This window comes from Nyctereutes procyonoides, unplaced genomic scaffold (assembly GCF_905146905.1).
Source record: "Nyctereutes procyonoides isolate TBG_1078 unplaced genomic scaffold, NYPRO_anot_genome, whole genome shotgun sequence".
In the NCBI taxonomy this organism is placed as follows: Eukaryota; Metazoa; Chordata; class Mammalia; order Carnivora; family Canidae; genus Nyctereutes; species Nyctereutes procyonoides.
This window is the reverse complement of record NW_026575125.1, coordinates 47863263-47881050: the sequence shown is the minus strand read 5'-3', so window position 1 is coordinate 47881050 and position 17788 is coordinate 47863263. Positions and strand designations below refer to the sequence as shown.

The window sequence follows — 17788 nt, the reverse complement described above, 5'->3', positions numbered from 1 at the left end:
GGAGCCGGGCTGAGGCCGGGGCGAGTGTCCCCAGGACAGGAAAGCCCCGTCCCGGAGGAGCAGGAGCTGCACCAACCTTCCCCGGCGGGCGGAAAGGGGCTCGCAGGGAGTTGGAGCAGGACCCAGGAGGGCGGGGATGCCCTCAGGCTCCCTGGGACACTAACAGACACCTGCGAGCGCAGGAGAGTGCTCCGAGCTCCCTAAGGGCTGCAGCACGCACCGGAGCAGTTCGGAGGGGCTCGGGAGCGGCTCCAGGGAGGGAGCTGCGGGGCGGGAGCGCAAATCCAACAACACAGGCCCCGGAGCACAGGGCGCCGGGACACAGCCCAGGATCCGGCCTCCCCCGGGACAGGCAGAGGCCGGGAGGGCCCAGGACAGCAAGGACGCTCCTGCCCGGAGCTGAGCAGATCAGCGGCCCCGCCCCGGAGCCTCCAGGCCCTGCAGACGGAGAACCGAGAGCCCCGAGCCCCGTAGTTCCTGCGGAGGCTAAATCCAGGCTTCCAGAGTTGCCATAGCAACTGCAACTGTTCCTCCTGAGACCTCACGGGGTAAACAACCCCCGCTGAGCCCTGCAGCAGGCAGGGGCAGAGCAGCTCCCCCAAGTGCTAACACCTGAGAATCAGCGCAACAGGCCCCTCCCCCAGAAGACCAACTAGAGGGACCAGTGATACTCCCCCGTGTTCCAATACAACTTGTTTTTGGCCACTCTGCCCTGAGCAAAATGACTAGAAGGAAAACCTCACCTCAAAAGAAAGAATCAGAAACAGCCCTCTCTCCCACAGAGTTACAAAATCTGGATTACACTTCAATGTCAGAAAGCCAATTCAGAAGCACTATTCTACAGCTACTGGTGGCTCTAGAAAAAAGCATTAAGGCCTCACGAGACTTCATGACTGCAGAATTTAGATCCAATCAGGCAGAAATTAAAAATCAATTGAATGAGATGCAATCCAAACTAGAAGTCCTAACGACGAGGGTTAACGAGGTGGAAGAACGAGTGAGTGACATAGAAGACAAGTTAATGGCAAAGAGGGAAACTGAGGAAAAAAGAGATAAACAATTAAAGAACCATGAAGACAGATTAAGGCAAATAAATGACACTCTAAGGAAGAAAAACCTACGTTTAATTGGGGTTCCCGAGGGCGCCGAAAGGGCCAGAGGGCCAGAATATGTATTTGAACAAATCCTAGCTGAAAACTTTCCCAATCTGGGAAGGGAAACAGGCATTCAGATCCAGGAAATAGAGAGATCCCCCCCTAAAATCAATAAAAACCGTTCAACACCTCGACATTTAATAGTGAAGCTTGCAAATTCCAAAGATAAAGAGAAGATCCTTAAAGCAGCAAGGGACAAGAAGTCCCTGACTTTCATGGGGAGGAATATTAGGGTAACAGCAGACCTCTCCACAGAGACCTGGCAGGCCAGAAAGGGCTGGCAGGATATATTCAGGGTCCTAAATGAGAAGAACATGCAACCAAGAATACTTTATCCAGCAAGGCTCTCATTCAAAATGGAAGGAGAGATAAAGAGCTTCCAAGACAGGCAGGAACTGAAAGAATATGTGACCTCCAAACCAGCTCTGCAAGAAATTTTAAGGGGGACTCTTAAAACTCCCCTTTAAGAAGAAGTTCAAGTAACTCTGAACGTGAATGGGCTTAATGACCCCATCAAAAGGCGAAGAGTTTCAGACTGGATAAAAAAACAGGACCCATCTATTTGCTGTCTACAAGAGACTCATTTTAGACAGAAGGACACCTACAACCTGAAAATAAAAGGTTGGAGAACCATTTACCATTCAAATGGTTCTCAAAATATACCCTAAAAACTACAGAACACTTCTGAAAGAAATTGAGGAAGACACAAAGAGTTGGAAAAATATTCCATGCTCATGGATTGGCAGAATTAATATTGTGAAAATGTCAATGTTACCCAGGGCAATTTACACGTATAATGCAATCCCTATCAAAATACCATGGACTTTCTTCAGAGACTTAGAACAAATTATTTTAAGATTTGTGTGGAATCAGAAAAGACCCCAAACAGCCAGGGGAATTTTAAAAAAAGAAAACCATATCTGGGGGCATCACAATGCCAGATTTCAGGTTGTACTACAAAGCTGTGTTCATCAAGACAGTGTGGTACTGGCACAAAAACAGACATATAGATCAATGGAACAGAACAGAGAACCCAGAAGTGGACCCTGAACTTTATGGTCAACTAATATACGATAAAGGAGGAAAGACGATCCACTAGAAGAAAGACAGTCTCTTCAATAAATGGTGCTGGGAAAATTGGACATCCACATGCAGAAGAATGAAACTGGACCACTCTCTTGCACCATACACAAAGATAAACTCAAAATAGATGAAAGATCTAAATGTGAGACAAGATTCCATCAAAATCCCAGAGGAGAACTCAGGCAACACCCTTTTTTAACTTGGCCACAGTAACCGGAGAAGGACAAACAGTGTATGTTCTCATTCATTTGGGGAATATGAATAATAGCGAAAGGGAATATAAGGGAAGGGAGAAGAAATGTGTGAGAAATATCAGAAAGGGAGACAGAACATAGAGACTCCTAACTCTGGGAAATGAACTGGAGGTGGTGGAGGGGGAGGAGGGTGGGGGGTGGGGGTGAATGGGTGACGGGCACTGAGGGGTACACTTGACGGGATGAGCACTGGGTGTTATTCTGTATGTTGGTAAATTGAACACCAATAAAAATTAATTTATAAAAAAAAAAATAAATGGTGCTGGGAAAATTGGACATCCACATGCAGAAGAATGAAACTGGACCACTCTCTTGCACCAGACACAAAGATAAACTCAAAATAGATGAAAGATCTAAATGTGAGACAAGATTCCATCAAAATCCCAGAGAAGAACTCAGGCAACACCCTTTTTTAACTTGGCCACAGTAACCGGAGAAGGACAAACAGTGTATGTTCTCATTCATTTGGGGAATATGAATAATAGCGAAAGGGAATATAAGGGAAGGGAGAAGAAATGTGTGAGAAATATCAGAAAGGGAGACAGAACATAGAGACTCCTAACTCTGGGAAATGAACTGGGGGTGGTGGAGGGGGAGGAGGGTGGGGGGTGGGGGTGAATGGGTGACGGGCACTGAGGGGTACACTTGACGGGATGAGCACTGGGTGTTATTCTGTATGTTGGTAAATTGAACACCAATAAAAATTAATTTATATTAAAAAAAAAAAGAAATCAGAGAGGAAGACAAGCCATTGGAGAGACTCTGAACTATAGGAAATAAACTGAGGGTTGCTGGAGGGTAGGTGGTTGGGAGGATGGGGTAACTGGGTGATGGGCATTAAGGAGAGCACTTGATGTAACAAGCACTGGGTGTTACACAAGCGATGAATCACTAAACTCTACCTCTGAAACTAATAATACACTATATGTTAATTAATTGAATTTAAATTAAAAAAAAGAAATGTTAGGACAGAGGACTATAGTCGGTCTGCCATATCCACCCTATTTTTTCTCTATTTCCTATCTTTCTTAGAACTTCTGAGTCACTTGATTGATTGGAAAAATAGATAGGTTTAATTTTTAGCACCATACTGTTAGTACTGCAATAGATTCTTAGTAATTTAAGGACTAATCCAGTTTACAGGTTAACCAGATTCTTGATTTCTTCTTCATCCTCCTTCCACACCATTAGGGTACTCAGCAGAATCTTTATTTGAAGGTTGAAAGAATGGAAGGAGAACTATAGAACTGAAAGCCAGTCAGAGAAAAGCAGTGAATATATACATGCAGATGCATTAAAATAATAAAAACCCAGTCTGCAAATATAGAGACTAAAAAGAGAATAGATATGCATCTCTCAAACCATGAAGAATATCGAGAAGATTGGACTTTTTAAAAAAATCATTAACAGACAATACTCGCTTCAGCAGCATATATACTAAAATTGGAATGACACAGAGACGATTAGTTTGGCCCCTCAGCAAGGATGACATGCAAAATTTGTGAATTGTTGCATATTTTGTAAAAGATTTGTACTCTGAAAACTATAAAACACTAAAGAAATTGGAGACGACACAAAGAAATTGAAAATCATTCCATGCTCATGGATTAGAAAGAACAAATATTGTTAAAATATGTCTATACTTCCCAAGGCAATCTACAGATTTATTGCAATCCCTATCAAAATACCACCAGCGTTTTTGACAGACAATTCTAAAGTTTGTATGGAACCATAAAAGATTCCAAATAGGCAAAGCTATCTTGAAAAAGAAAAGCAAACCTGGAGGCAACACAATTTCAGACTTCAAGTTATATTATAAAGCTGTAGTGATCAAGACAGTGTGGTACTGGCACAAAAATAGACACATAGATCAATGAAACAGAATAGGAAACCCAGAAATGAACCTACAACTATATGGTCAACTAATCTTTAACACAGCAAGAAAGAATATCCAATGGAAAAAAGACAGTGTCTTCAACAAATGGTGTCAGGAAAATTGGACAGCAACATGTAAAAGAATGTATCTGGACCACTTTCTTACACCATACACAAAAATAAATTCAAAATGGATGAAAGACCTAAATGGGAAACTGGAAATCATAAAAATCCTAGAAGATAGCACAGGCAGTAACCTCTTTGACATTAGTTGTGGCAACTTCTTTATAGATGTATCTCCTGAGGCAAGAGGAACAAAAGCAAAAATAAACTATTAGGGCTACACGAAAATAAAAAGGTGCTGCACAGCAAAGGAAATAATCAAAACTAAAAGTCAGGCTATGGAATGGCAGAATATATTTGCAAACAACATATCTGATAAAGGGTTAGTATCCATAATCTATAAAGGACTTATCAAACTCAACATCCTATAAGCAAATAATCCAGTTAAGAAGACATGAATGGATATTTTTCCAAAGAAGACATAAAAATAGCCAACAGATGCATGAAAAGATGCTCAACATCACTGACCATCAGGGAAATACAAATTAAAACTACAATGAGATACTACCTCACACTTGACAGAATAGCTAAAATTAACACTGGAAACAACAGGTGTTAGTGAGGATGTGGAGAAAGGGGAACCCTCTTACATTGCCAGTGGAAATGCAAACTGGTATAGCCACTCTGGAAAATAATATGGAAGTCCCTCAAAAATTTAAAAATAGAACTACTCTATGATCTACCAATTGCACTACCTAGGTATTTACCCAAAGGATATGAAAATACTGATTGGAAGGGATACATGCACCCTGATGTTTATAGCAGCATTATCAACAATAGCCAAATTATGGAAAGAGCCAAAATATCCATTGACTGATGAATGAATAAAGAAGTGGTATATATCTTTGTGTGTGTGTGTGTGTATGTACATGCATATATAGTGGAATATTACTTAGCGATCAAAAAGAATCAAATCTTACTATTTATAACGATGTGGATGGAGCTAGAGAGTATTATGCTAAGCAAAATAAGTCAGAGAAAGACAAATATATGATTTCACTCATATGTGAAATTTAAGAAACAAAACAGATGAACACAGGAGAAAAAAAGAGAAAACAGACTCTTAAGTATAAAGAACAGACTGAGGGTTACTAGATAGGAGGTGGGCAGGGGATGGGTTAAATGGGTGATGGGTACTATGTAAGGCACTTGTAGTGATGAACACAGGGTGTTGTATGTAAGTGATGAATCACCAAATTCTTGACCTGAAACTAATATTACTCTGTATGTTAACTAACTGGAACTTAAATAAAAACTTTAAAAAGGGGCAGCCCGGGTGTCTCAGCGGTTTAGTGCTGCCTTTAGCTCAGGGCGTGATCCTGGAGACCCCGGATCGAGTCCTACATCGGACTCCCTGCGTGAAGCCTGCTTCTCCCTCTGCCTGTGTCTCTGCCCCCCTCCCGTCATGAATAAATAAATAAAATAAAAAACCCTATTTCTTTCAAAAAAAAACTTGAAAAAGAAAAAAATCACAGTTAATAAGAGCTTACTACATGTAGGTCATGACTTTACACAATGCTAGAAACCAACAGTTATGACACGGGTTTTGACCTTGAGAAGCTGAACGACTATTTGGGAGAGATTACACATGCAAACAAGATAAACAACAATAAAACATGGCTATACTAAGTACCAAATGAGAAGTACAGACAACGAACGTTTTGGAAATAAGAGGAGACATTAATCTCCAGGGATGGTGATGGATAAAATACTGTGAAAGTAGTAAAAGGTAGGGGTCAGACTGTTGAGGGTCTTGAATATCAGATCCAGGGATCTTGACTTTATTGCATAAGAAGTAAAGAGCCATAGTTTTGATGAATCCACAGGGGAAAAAAATCAGTAATAGGCAATTAAAGAAAAGTGAAGAATGTTTGGATTTTTTCCCTTGTTGAGGTTTATTATTAAATAATTAGACCCTAATAAAACACCCCTGCATATCATAGCTAGAGAATATATATATATATACATATATATATGTGTGTGTGTACATATATATATATATACATGTATATACCTTCTCCAGAGGGTGGTCATAAAGATTATGTATGTAAACATAAAGCAAAAAGCACAGTCTGACATATGGTAGGTAGAGAATCATCATTAGCTCTTATTTTTTATTTATTTTTTTCATTAGCTCTTTTAAAGGGTTATTTTAATATAGATTATCTTATGTAATTTAGGTTAGACTCAAGCCAATAAATTTAGCTACTTGTTAGTAGCTCAATTAAAAGCCTTTCAAGGAGGGGCACCTGCGTGGCTCAGTGGTTGAGCATCTGCCTTTGGCTCAGGTCCTGATCCCAGGGTCCTGGGATCCTGAGTTTGAGTCTCACATTGCATAGCTTGCTTCTCCCTCTGCCTTTGTCTCTGCCTCTCTCTGTGTGTGTCATTCATGAGTAAATAAAATCTTTTTAAAAAAGCCTTTCAGGGAAATGTAACAGAAATAATGGCTAAAATTGAGTTTTGCAAATCCGATTTCATTTTTGTACCATTCTTATTGAAATCAAAGAAATACCAATGGAAAAAATAATCCTGTCATGCCGGGGGGGGGGGGTCCCTTTCCCTCCCTTACACTTTATACAATTTTGTGCCACAGCTTCCACAGGCCCCTGCTTTTCTTCTAACTAAACCTGTTAACTTGCCAAATATAACTATAGTTAATTTCAAAGAGAGTTCTGTCAGATAAATATTAATAGAAATATGGCATTCCTTTATTCAGTCCTGTTGTTTACTAGACAGAATAATGACAGTATGGTCACACTGCTTCAGTGACTTAATCTGGGGTCAAGAAGCTGCACTGACTGAGTCAGAATCAAACTGTCTGTCACACTCAAATTTGATGCACACTTAGGCTCACTCTAGGAGTTAGAAGGAACGTAATGTGGAGTGCAGAGGTGGAATATTGAAGTGCAGAGCTAATACATAAATTTGTCATATCAGTCTCATGATTTGTATACAGGTTGACTAGCATGGGAACAAGATTGCTATATGCAGCTTCTGACCTACTGATAAAATGTTTTCACTTTCTTTACCTCCTGATCCAAAACTCAATAGACCTACATTAAAAGTGAATTCTGCCGAAAATAGTCATTAAGTACCTGAGCATCGAAGGGAATGGGCCAGTTCTGTTGCCATAACTTGTATGATTAGACCAATTCGAAGTCGAAACATTTCAGCAAAGAGGCCAGGCTGAGTTCGCATATACATGGCTAGATATACCATTATTTCCTGTGCATGGAATGAGTATAGAAAAAATTATGGTCCAAGTTTCACAAAGCCCACTTTGTAGTCTTTGGAAATTGCCAGATCAATTGAAAACAAAAATATTGATCACCATATCAGGTGTCATAATTCTGCTCACCTGTGTAAGGATTGAGATGCTCATGTCCCCTTCACTAGCCTCATCTATCAGCCGAGTGAGCACTTCATAGGGCAGAGGTCTGAGGGAGAAGACAGTGAAGAAAGACAAAATTCTGTGACTATTTAGCTTAAATACACGAAGAAAATTAAAAAATCTTCCAAGTTCAAGTCACTGCTTCAATATCTCATCATCACTATATTTGGTTCTTTCAGTCTTTAAAGTTCATTGCCTCCCCATTCCACTTTGGCCTGTTATCAACTCAGGAGAGCTCTACTCTCTCCTCTCTAAACCTGGATTGCCCTTCTACTTCAAAATTTTATTTAGAACTCACCCCATGAGGTCATTCCAGATCAGTCTTTCATGGTTAATTCTTAACATATGACAAGTAACTATTATGGCTAGAAAGTAATAGACTAAATTTAAGCTGTGCCTTTTGGAAACCATTTTATTACTTTATGATCCCACCTTAGTTATATTGATTATGTTTCATCAATTTACACACACACACAGGGATCCCTGGGTGGCGCAGCGGTTTGGCACCTGCCTTTGGCCCAGGGCGCGATCCTGGAGACCCGGGATCGAATCCCACGTCAAGCCCCCGGTGCATGGAGCCTGCTTCTCCCTCTGCCTGTGTCTCTGCCTCTCTCTCTCTCTCTCTGTATGAGTATCGTAAATAAATAAAAAAAAATTTCACACACACACACACACACACACACACACGCATATGTCTTCCCACACTTCTGGCTTTCCTGCTCATACTAAGCGCCCTGGGGGAATGGAGCTTGGACCATGCCATGTTCTTTTGGATTGCCATGGTAGTCACAAAATTGATCTGATTTGTGATAAAAAGGTTCTGTTTGCCTAGAGTAAGGTATTATGGGTTGAATTATGTCCTGTCAAAGTTCACATGTTGAAATCCTAGCCCAGAGTACCTTAGAGTATGACCTTATTTGGAGATGAGGTTGTTTTTTTTTTTTTTACAGAGGTAATTAAATTAAAGTAAGGTCATTGAGTGGCCCTAATCCAATATGCCTAGTGTTATTATATAAAAATTTGGAAAATTTGGACACAAAGACGCATATAGAGGGAAGAAATGTGAAGAGACATAGTGAGAAAACAGCCATCTACAAGCCAAAGAGAGGCCTGGAAGAGAGCCTAGAGTATAGTTGATGTTTTGTGGGTGCTAATTATAGTTGCCTACCCTGTTTTGGACTGCTTTTGGGTGGGAGGTTGGAAAAGCCAGTAAGTAAAAAATAAACACAAAACCCAAAACCACCACTACCAACATCAACAACAACAAAACCCTAAAAAGCAAACTATATTTGTGTACTACTTTCTGTGAATTTACTCTTCCATTTACTCGTGCCCTGTCATTATCAACTTTCTCATGCCAAGTGTCTCTGACAGAAGCCCACACATGTAGGACATTATCATTCACTGACAGATTAGAGCAAGAGAATTATGATCAGTCCACACAGCTCTTTAAAGGTTTAGAGCAGCTCAATCAAACCCAACCTAAAGCTGTACTCACGCAGAGATGGTCTTCTCTCGAGGTTCTGGAGGGAGTCCCACTGTCAAATGTTTCTGATGGGAGAGAAGGGCTGTGCAGGCCTAAGAAGGATAGCATAACAGCATTATCCTTCCCATAACACCTCCACTTCCCATGACAATTACTTTTCTTGGCCTACAGACCTTTGCTCCTGCTTAATTTATTGACATATCAAACCCTCTTTCCAGGAAATACCATGTAGACCAGAAGAAAGAGATTTTTTGGAAGAAACAATGAGGTATTTTTATCTCTAAAGAGGTAGGAACTTCAAGCCTACTGTAAATTCATTCTTAAGCTATGGAATTCTTATCATTTATAAACTTCAGTATTGTATATTTGGCATTCAAAAATAAAAAGCCAATTGAGTATCAGCAACTTTGTGTGAGAAAGACATCTCAAATGATTAGATGCTGTGGTTGCCTTAAAAATCAATTACAGAAACCAATTTTTAAAAAGCATCTCCATTTAGATTTGGTATAAATTCAAGAAGAATTCATAGTACCTCATCAAGTGCTTCCACCTTCTTCCTTAAGATTCCAGAGATGTATCGGATCAGGCCCCAGTGACGAATTTCTCCAACTTTGCCATACAGTTCAGTAAGCAGCTCTTGGACTGTCGCACTCTCTTCATCATATAATTCAGTGTCCCAGTCAGGTCCTCTGGAATGTTAAATAGAGATCTACATTAATTATAAGGAAAACTGCTGGCAACAAATAATTTGTTTCAGTGTTATAATGGATATGCCTGTTTTTGATAGGTCTATCTCATTAGGAAATAAATGTTGTTTACTAAGAATCCTTGTAAACCTATGATTAGTAGTTGGCCCTGAAACCCAAATACCTAGATAAGAACAAGTCTTAGTTTCAGCTTTGCTTTGACAAAACACATTTTTACCCTCTTCACCCTCTTCATTGTTGCTGAAAACAAGGTCAAATATTTAATTTAAGTATTGAAAGCTCAGAAAGTATGCTACACTTAGGGAACTAATAAAGAGATAAAAAGAATGTGTGCTTATTTGTAAAAGATGCATATACATTATTGTTGTAAAGATTACCATAACACACGTCAACTGCGAAGTATCATAAAATATAAATAAAGTGCTATGAAATTGGGAATTTAATATATGATGAAGGTAGATTATTCATTAAACAATGTTAAGACAATCAAGCAGCCATCTGAAAAAGAAGGTGGATTCATGCTTTACACTAAGCATCAGAGTTCCAAATATATCAAAGATTTAAATGTGAAGGTACTAGAAAAATATGGGAGAAATACTTAATAACTTTGAGGGCAAGAGGACTTTTTAACTGGGACTCCTGGGTGGCTCAGTGGTTGAGGGTCTGCCTTCAGCTCAGGGCGCGATCCTGAGGTCCCGGATCGAATCCCACATTGGGCTCCTTGCCAGGAGCCTGCTTCTCCCTCTGCCTATGTCTCTGTCTGTCTCTCTCTGTGTCTGTCATGAATAAATAAATAAATCTTTAAAAAAGAGGACTTTTTAACTATAACCTATACACCAGAAGCCATAAAAGAAATAGTGATGCATTTATATACATAAAACAACAAAATTCATATTGCAAAAAAAACATAAGCAAAGTCACAGGACAAATGACAAACAAAATCATTTACAATTCATAGGCCAATTTTCCTAATATATAAAGAACTTCAACACAGGTGCCTGGGTGGCTCAGTTGGTTAAGTGTCCAACTCTTGATTTCAGCTCAGGTAATGATCTCAGGGTCGTGAGATTGAGCCCTGCATTGGGCTCCATGCTCAGTGGGAGTCTCCTCTCTTCCTCTCCCTCGCTCTTCCCCCCACATATGTTTTCTCTGTCTCTCTGAAAGAAAGAACTAGAACAAATAGATAAGAAAAAAAGACACAAAGGAAATATGGTCAAACAAATACTGATGGATTTTAAATATAGGAAAGATTTATCTCATGCACAATAAGAAAAATTAAAATTAACATTAGACTAAGATAACACTTTGTAAAATCTATTATGTTGTCCAAAATCCCCAAATTTGATAACACTGCATTGATAAGGTTTTGGGAAAATAAATACTCTCAATATCTTGCTGATGGAAATGAAAATTGGGACAATCTCTCTGGAGAGCTATTTGGAAATATACACCGATATTAAAAATCTCTATATTCCTTGATCTAGGGAATTCTACTTCTGGCATATCTGTAGGATAGAATCCATGCATGAGAAATAACATATGCTCTGAGGTTATTTGCTATAGCATTGTTTGTGATAGTGAATGATGGGTAATAACTCAAGTGTCCATCAATAGGAGACTGCATAAACAAATCATGGTATGTTCAAACAATGAAATGCTATGCAACTATTACAGAAATACGATATAGATCTAGATTGTGGCAGACTGTATGTTTTAAAATGACTTCAAGGGGCACCTGTGTGGCTCAGTGGTTGAGCACCTGCCTTAGACTCAGGTCTTGATCCTGGGGTCCGGGGATCTAGTCCTGCATCAGGGTCCCTGCAGGGAACCTGTTTCTCCCTCTACCTATGTCTCTGCCTCTCTCTGTGTGTCTCTCATGAGTAAATAAATAAAAGATTAAAAAAATAAAATGACTTCTAACATGCTTTTCCTACAGCGTGACGTTTATGGTCCTTCCATGAAGAGGGTGGGTTTGCATTCTCTCTCTTTCAACCCAGGCATGCTTGTGACTATGTTGAAAGTGGTGCTGTATGATTTCTGAGGCTAGGTTGTAAATATTAGGGCATCTTCCACTGGTCCTTTTATGGGCCACATACTCTTTGAACCTAGGCTTTAGGCTGTCGGGAAGCAGAAAGACACATGAGGGAGGTCAACTGTAGGTGTTTCAGGTGACAGCCCCAGTTGAGATGTCAGCCAACAACCAGTATGAAACCCTAGACATATGAGTGGACAACCTCATGGTGACTTCAGCTCCAGAAACTCTGAGACCATAACTGAATGAGATCCCAAGTGAGAACTGCTTAGTTGAGCTTAGACAAACTCCAGAACTGTGACAAATAGTTTAAATACTTTTTGCTTTTATTTTAAGTCACTGAGTTTTGGGGATATTTGTTAAGCAGTCATAAATAAATGGAATATATATGTATATATGTAATGAATTTCAAGATAAATGGTTTTAGTGGAAAAAAGCAAGGTACAGAACAGTGTATATACTATACATCCATTTGGTGAAACAGGTGTGAAATTATACACATATATGCTTTATTTATACCTACATATGCATAAGTTGCCCCTGGATGGATACACAACAAACCAGTAACACTGACTGTCTGTGAGTTAGGGAACCAGGTATCTGGGGACCAGAGGTGGGAGAAAGACTTTTTATCCTTTCACTGTATCCTTTTGTACTTCAAAAAGTTTGAACAATGATAATGTATTATTTATTCAATACATTAAATTATAGTAAATATATATTCTATGTAATGTATGTAACATACTAAATATGTTAAAAATAAGAAATATACATTAATTAAATATATTAAATATGTTTTTTAAAACATGAAATTAAAAATACCATAGGAAGAGTCAACAATGGATTAAATAAAACAGGGAATGAAAGTTTGAAGAGTAATAGGATATTTGCAGTTTCAAAGCATATCTCCACAAGATACTTTTGAATTACAAGGTATAACATTAAAACTCTGTAGTGAAGGAATGTGGAAGATACTCTTAGCCAAGTGATAAAACCAGCAATGGAGCTCATCAACACTATGTACCCTCCTGATATGACACACTGAAAAGATAAAGAAGATGTGGTTTATGTATACAATGGAATATTACTCAGCCATTAGAAACAACAAATACCCACCATTTGCTTCAACGTGGATGGAACTGGAGGGTATTATGCTGAGTGAAGTAAGTCAATCGGAGAAGGACAAACAGTGTATGTTCTCACTTATTTGGGGAATATGAATAATAGTGAAGGGGAATATAAGGGAAGGGAGAAGAAATGTGTGGGAGATATCAGAAAGGGACACAGAACATAAAGACTTCTAACTCTGGGAAATGAACTAGGGGTGGTGGAAGGGGAGGAGGGCGGGGGGTGGGGGTGAATGGGTGACGGGCACGGAGGGGGACACTTGACGGGATGAGCACTGGGTGTTATTCTGTATGTTGGCAAATTGAACACCAATAAAAATTAATTTATAAAAAAAAAAAAAAGAACTCAGCATGATGTCAGTGGTATTCCTGCCAAAAATGCATCATCTGAATTTTATTATGAGAAAATATCAAACAACCCAAAATTTAGAGACATTCTGTAAAAAATAATTCATCTGCATGCTTCACAAATGTCAAATAACATGAAAAATAAAGACTCAAGAACTGTATTAGATCAAAGGGGACAAGGGACACAGGAGAACTGAATGAAATGCACAATTTAGATTTTCTTCTGCTATAAAGACCTTACTGGGACAACTGGCGAATCTGATCTGTAGGTTAGATAATAGTACTGTTTTAACATTAATCTTGTTTTTCTTTCTTTCTTTTAAAATATTTAATTAATTAATTAATTAATTTATTGAGTGCACAAGTAGGTGTGGAGGCAGAGGGAGGGAAGCAGAGAGAATCTCAGGACTCCATGCTGAGCACGGAGCCCCATGCAGGGCTCGATCTCAGGAACCTGAGATCATGACCTGAGCAGAAATCAAGAGCTGGACACTTAACCAACTGTGCCACCCAGGTGCCCCTAATTTTCTGATTTTGGCAAATGTACTTTGCTTGTGTAAGAGAATTCCTAGTTTTTAGGAAATACACAATGCACACCCAAATACATAGGGGTAGAAGGGGATCATGTCTGCCACTTAGTCTCAGATGACTCAGAAAAACATGTATGTGTGATGATGATGATTATTATGACAGAGAGAATGAGAGAGAGATTGATTAAACCTCAGGAAATTTGGGTGAAGGATATCCAGCACATTTTTTTTTGTATTATTCGTAGAACTTTTCTTTAAGTTTGAAATGGTCAAAATAAAAATAGATAAATGAATAATATGAAAGGACGTACTTTGAGATCTCACAATCAGGGATGATCCTTTTTGTTCCTAGAGATCAGAGAAAGCTTTCTGGAGATGACAGATGAACTAGGCCTTGATGGACAGCTAGAATTCCAACAAGGGGAGATGGGGTGTGGTGTAGGAGAATAATTCAGGCAGAGGGAAGAACATGAGCTAAGGTACAAAAGTAGCCATGTATAGGGTGTGTTTTGGATATGATAAGCAACAGTGGGCTGTTTTGGTGAAAGTATTCACATTGTGAGGGAGGAGTGATGGTAGCACATAGAGGTTGAAAGTCAGATCATGGAGAATGTATATTTGGCCATTAATTCTCAATGGTAGTGGTGATGTTACAGGGAGAGGCAGGGGATGAGGAGGAGTTGAAGATTATGACACAATTTCAAGTCTGGGTGACTAAAAGAATGATACTATGAACATGGTCAGGAAGTAGTAGGTTTCTGATAAAGACAGTGAACTGGAGTTTAGATTTGCTTTTTAGACATATATAAATTCTAAGTAGAATCAAAGATGTAAAAATTTATTTTTTAATATATTTTATTTATTTATTTGAGAAAGAGAGAGAGCAAGAGTGAGAGAGCATGAGTGGGGGGAAGGGCCAGAGGGAGAGGGAGAAGCAGACTCCCCGCTGAGCAAGGAGCCCAATGCAGGGCTTGTTCCCAGGACCCTGAGATCATGACCTGAACTGAAGGCAGATGCTTAACTGACTGAGCCTAACATAAAAATTTCTTTAAAATTATTAAAGGTATTTCAAATATTTTTCAAATTCTGGGAGGGGATGAATGACAAGAAACCCAAAAGCCAAAAAGGAAAAGACTGACAGATTTGATGATATGAAAACTAAACTTCTGCATAGAGAAAGGTATATAAATAATTAGCAAATTAGACAAAATATCTGCAACAAGTATAACAAAGAAAATAGTAACATCTAATATTAGTAAGAAAAATGTAAATCACTCAATAGAGAACAAAGGTTATAAACAGACAATTTGCAGAAAGAATGCTAATCAACAGAGATTGGAAACTCCACCTCCCAACTTCTACTTTTAAATCCATGAGGGATATTGGGCAGAATTCCAAGTGTAGTAAAACCCATGCAACACATCATACACACTCTATACTCAGGTAGTTTAACATTACATTTTTAGGGAGATTGCAGGTTCAATCAGATGTTATGGTGAAGTTAGTAATACAGGGTTAGATGAAGAAAACCCACGTTAGGAGCAGAAGAGTTGGCAGTCAACCGTGGATCATCTGAACTGGTGGGAAAGTATGAGCTTTTCATGTACGACTCCCTTTGCTTGCCCGTATCAACCACCTGGCTGAATCTTCAGTATTCATTCAAGCTATAGTCCTTCTGTCCTTACTCCTTATCTTGTTTTACCTTCCCTATCTTTTCATTATATTTCATTTAGTGTTGTGCCTGGAACATAATAAGCCCTCAACAGAGATTTGTTGAATAGAGTGTCTTACCCTAAAGGAAAAATGAAAGAAACAAAGGTATCAGAATAATAAGACCCCATGTCATTTTTTTTTTTGGCAGGAGCACATAACAAGATTTATTGGGTGGCACTTAGGGTTGTATGAGAAGGGAAGTCCCTCATAGCATGAGACTGTCCAGAGGCTTATCTAGGGCATAAGCTCTACCATCCACAGGGGGTGGAGGGCAAGGAAACTCCTAGGGGAGAGGGGAAGTGGAAGTTACATGCTTAGGTGTTCTGTTTCAGTAGCATTGTGGGGACACTCTAGGTTAGAAAGCATTAAATGGCAGCAGGGGTTTGGGGTATTCGTGACCCTGGGCTTAACTCTTATTAGCAGATGTCGGGTAGGTTTTAAGGAGTATGCAAAGCAAGCAGGCCCTAAATGGCTAAAAATATGTTTAGGCTACTTTTGATACAATTGGATGCATAAAAATTTGATTTTGGTGCTGGTGGGCTTTTTGGCTATCTTTTAAACTTACTCATTAAATACCATGATCTGATGGAAGCAACATGGGTTTCAGAGTCAGAGAGACCAAGAGGACTTCATTACCACTTAGAGAGGATGAAAGATCCAGACCCTTACTTGGTCCTCTTTTACGAAACCCTGGCAGTAGGGGAAGGTGAAGCAGTGCCCTCTTTGTTACAGTGGGGTAAGAGTAGGCTTTCCACTTGGCCTTGTTGACATGGGCAGGGCTGCAGATTTTTTCCATGGTGCTTATAATGGTCATCATCTAAAAGTATTCTGACTTGCTAGTCTGCCCTTTCCTTTTTTCCTTTCTTCTTTTCTTATCTTTCCTTTTTATTTTTTATTTTATTTCTTATTTATTTATTTATTTATTTAAATTTTTAGGGTGCCAGAATGTATTTTTTTTATTGTAGTTCAATTTGCCAACATATAATAACACCCAGTGCTCATCCCATCAAGTGCCCCCCTCAGTGCTGGTCACCCAGTCACCCCCCCATGCCCACCTCCCTTTCCACCACCCCTTGTTCGTTTCCCAGAGTTAAGAATCTCTCATGTTCTGTCTCCCTCTCTGATATTTCCCACTCATTTTCTCTCCTTTCTCCTTTATTCCCTTTCACTATGTTCCCCAAATGAATGAGACCATATAATGTTTGTCCTTCTCTGATTGACTTATTTCACTCAGCATAATACCCTCCAGTTCCATCCACGTTGAAGCAAATGGTGGGTATTTATCGTTTCTTTTTTTTTAAATTATACTTATGATAGTCACAGAGAGAGAGAGAGAGAGAGAGAGAGAGAGAGAGAGAGAGAGAGGCAGAGACACAGGCACAGGAAGAAACAGGCTCCATGCACCGGGAGCCCGACGTGGGACTCGATCCCGGGTCTCCAGGATTGCGCCCTGGGCCAAAGGCAGGCGCTAAACCGCTGAGCCACCCAGGAATCCCCGTATTTATCGTTTCTAATGGCTGAGTAATATTCCATTGTATACATATGACGTATCTTCTTTAGCCATTCATATTTCGATGGACACCGAGGCTCCTTCCACGGGTTGGCTATTGTGGACATTGCTGCTATAAACATCGGGGTGCAGGTGTCCTGGCGTTTCACTACATCTGTATCTTTGGGCTAAATCCCCAGCAGTGCAATTGCTGGGTCGTAGGGCAGATCTATTTTTTAACTTTTTGAGGAACCTCCACACAGTTTTCCAGAGTGGCTACACCAGTTCACATTCCCACCAACGGTGCAAAAGGGTTCCCCTTTCTCCACATCCTCTCCAACATTTGTTGTTTTCTGCCTTGTTAATTTTCCCCATTCTCACTGGTGTGAGGTGGTATCTCATTGTGGTTTTGGTTTGTATTTCCCCGATGGCCAGTGATGCGGAGCATTTTCTCATGTGCATGTTGGCCATGTCTA

The 17788-nt window shown here is 39.6% G+C and overlaps 1 protein-coding gene and 1 non-coding gene across 7 annotated transcripts in view; one reads left to right on the top strand and one right to left on the bottom strand.

Moving 5' to 3' along the window:
• The window catches only part of PHKA1 (phosphorylase kinase regulatory subunit alpha 1), a 173460-nt gene that overhangs the window by 15403 nt on the left and 140269 nt on the right, over nt 1-17788 (bottom strand). For all 6 annotated transcript variants that reach the window (XM_055337695.1, XM_055337696.1, XM_055337699.1 and 3 more), the window contains 4 exons: nt 9899-10055; nt 9379-9458; nt 7848-7926; nt 7585-7714 (listed from right to left, as the gene is read on the bottom strand). In XM_055337695.1, coding sequence (XP_055193670.1) covers nt 7585-7714; nt 7848-7926; nt 9379-9458; nt 9899-10055 — 446 coding nt within the window. The remainder of the gene's footprint in view (nt 1-7584; nt 7715-7847; nt 7927-9378; nt 9459-9898; nt 10056-17788) is intronic.
• LOC129518928 (U6 spliceosomal RNA) lies at nt 3905-4012 on the top strand. Its single transcript, XR_008666266.1, has one exon. It is a non-coding gene; the product is annotated as a U6 spliceosomal RNA (small nuclear RNA).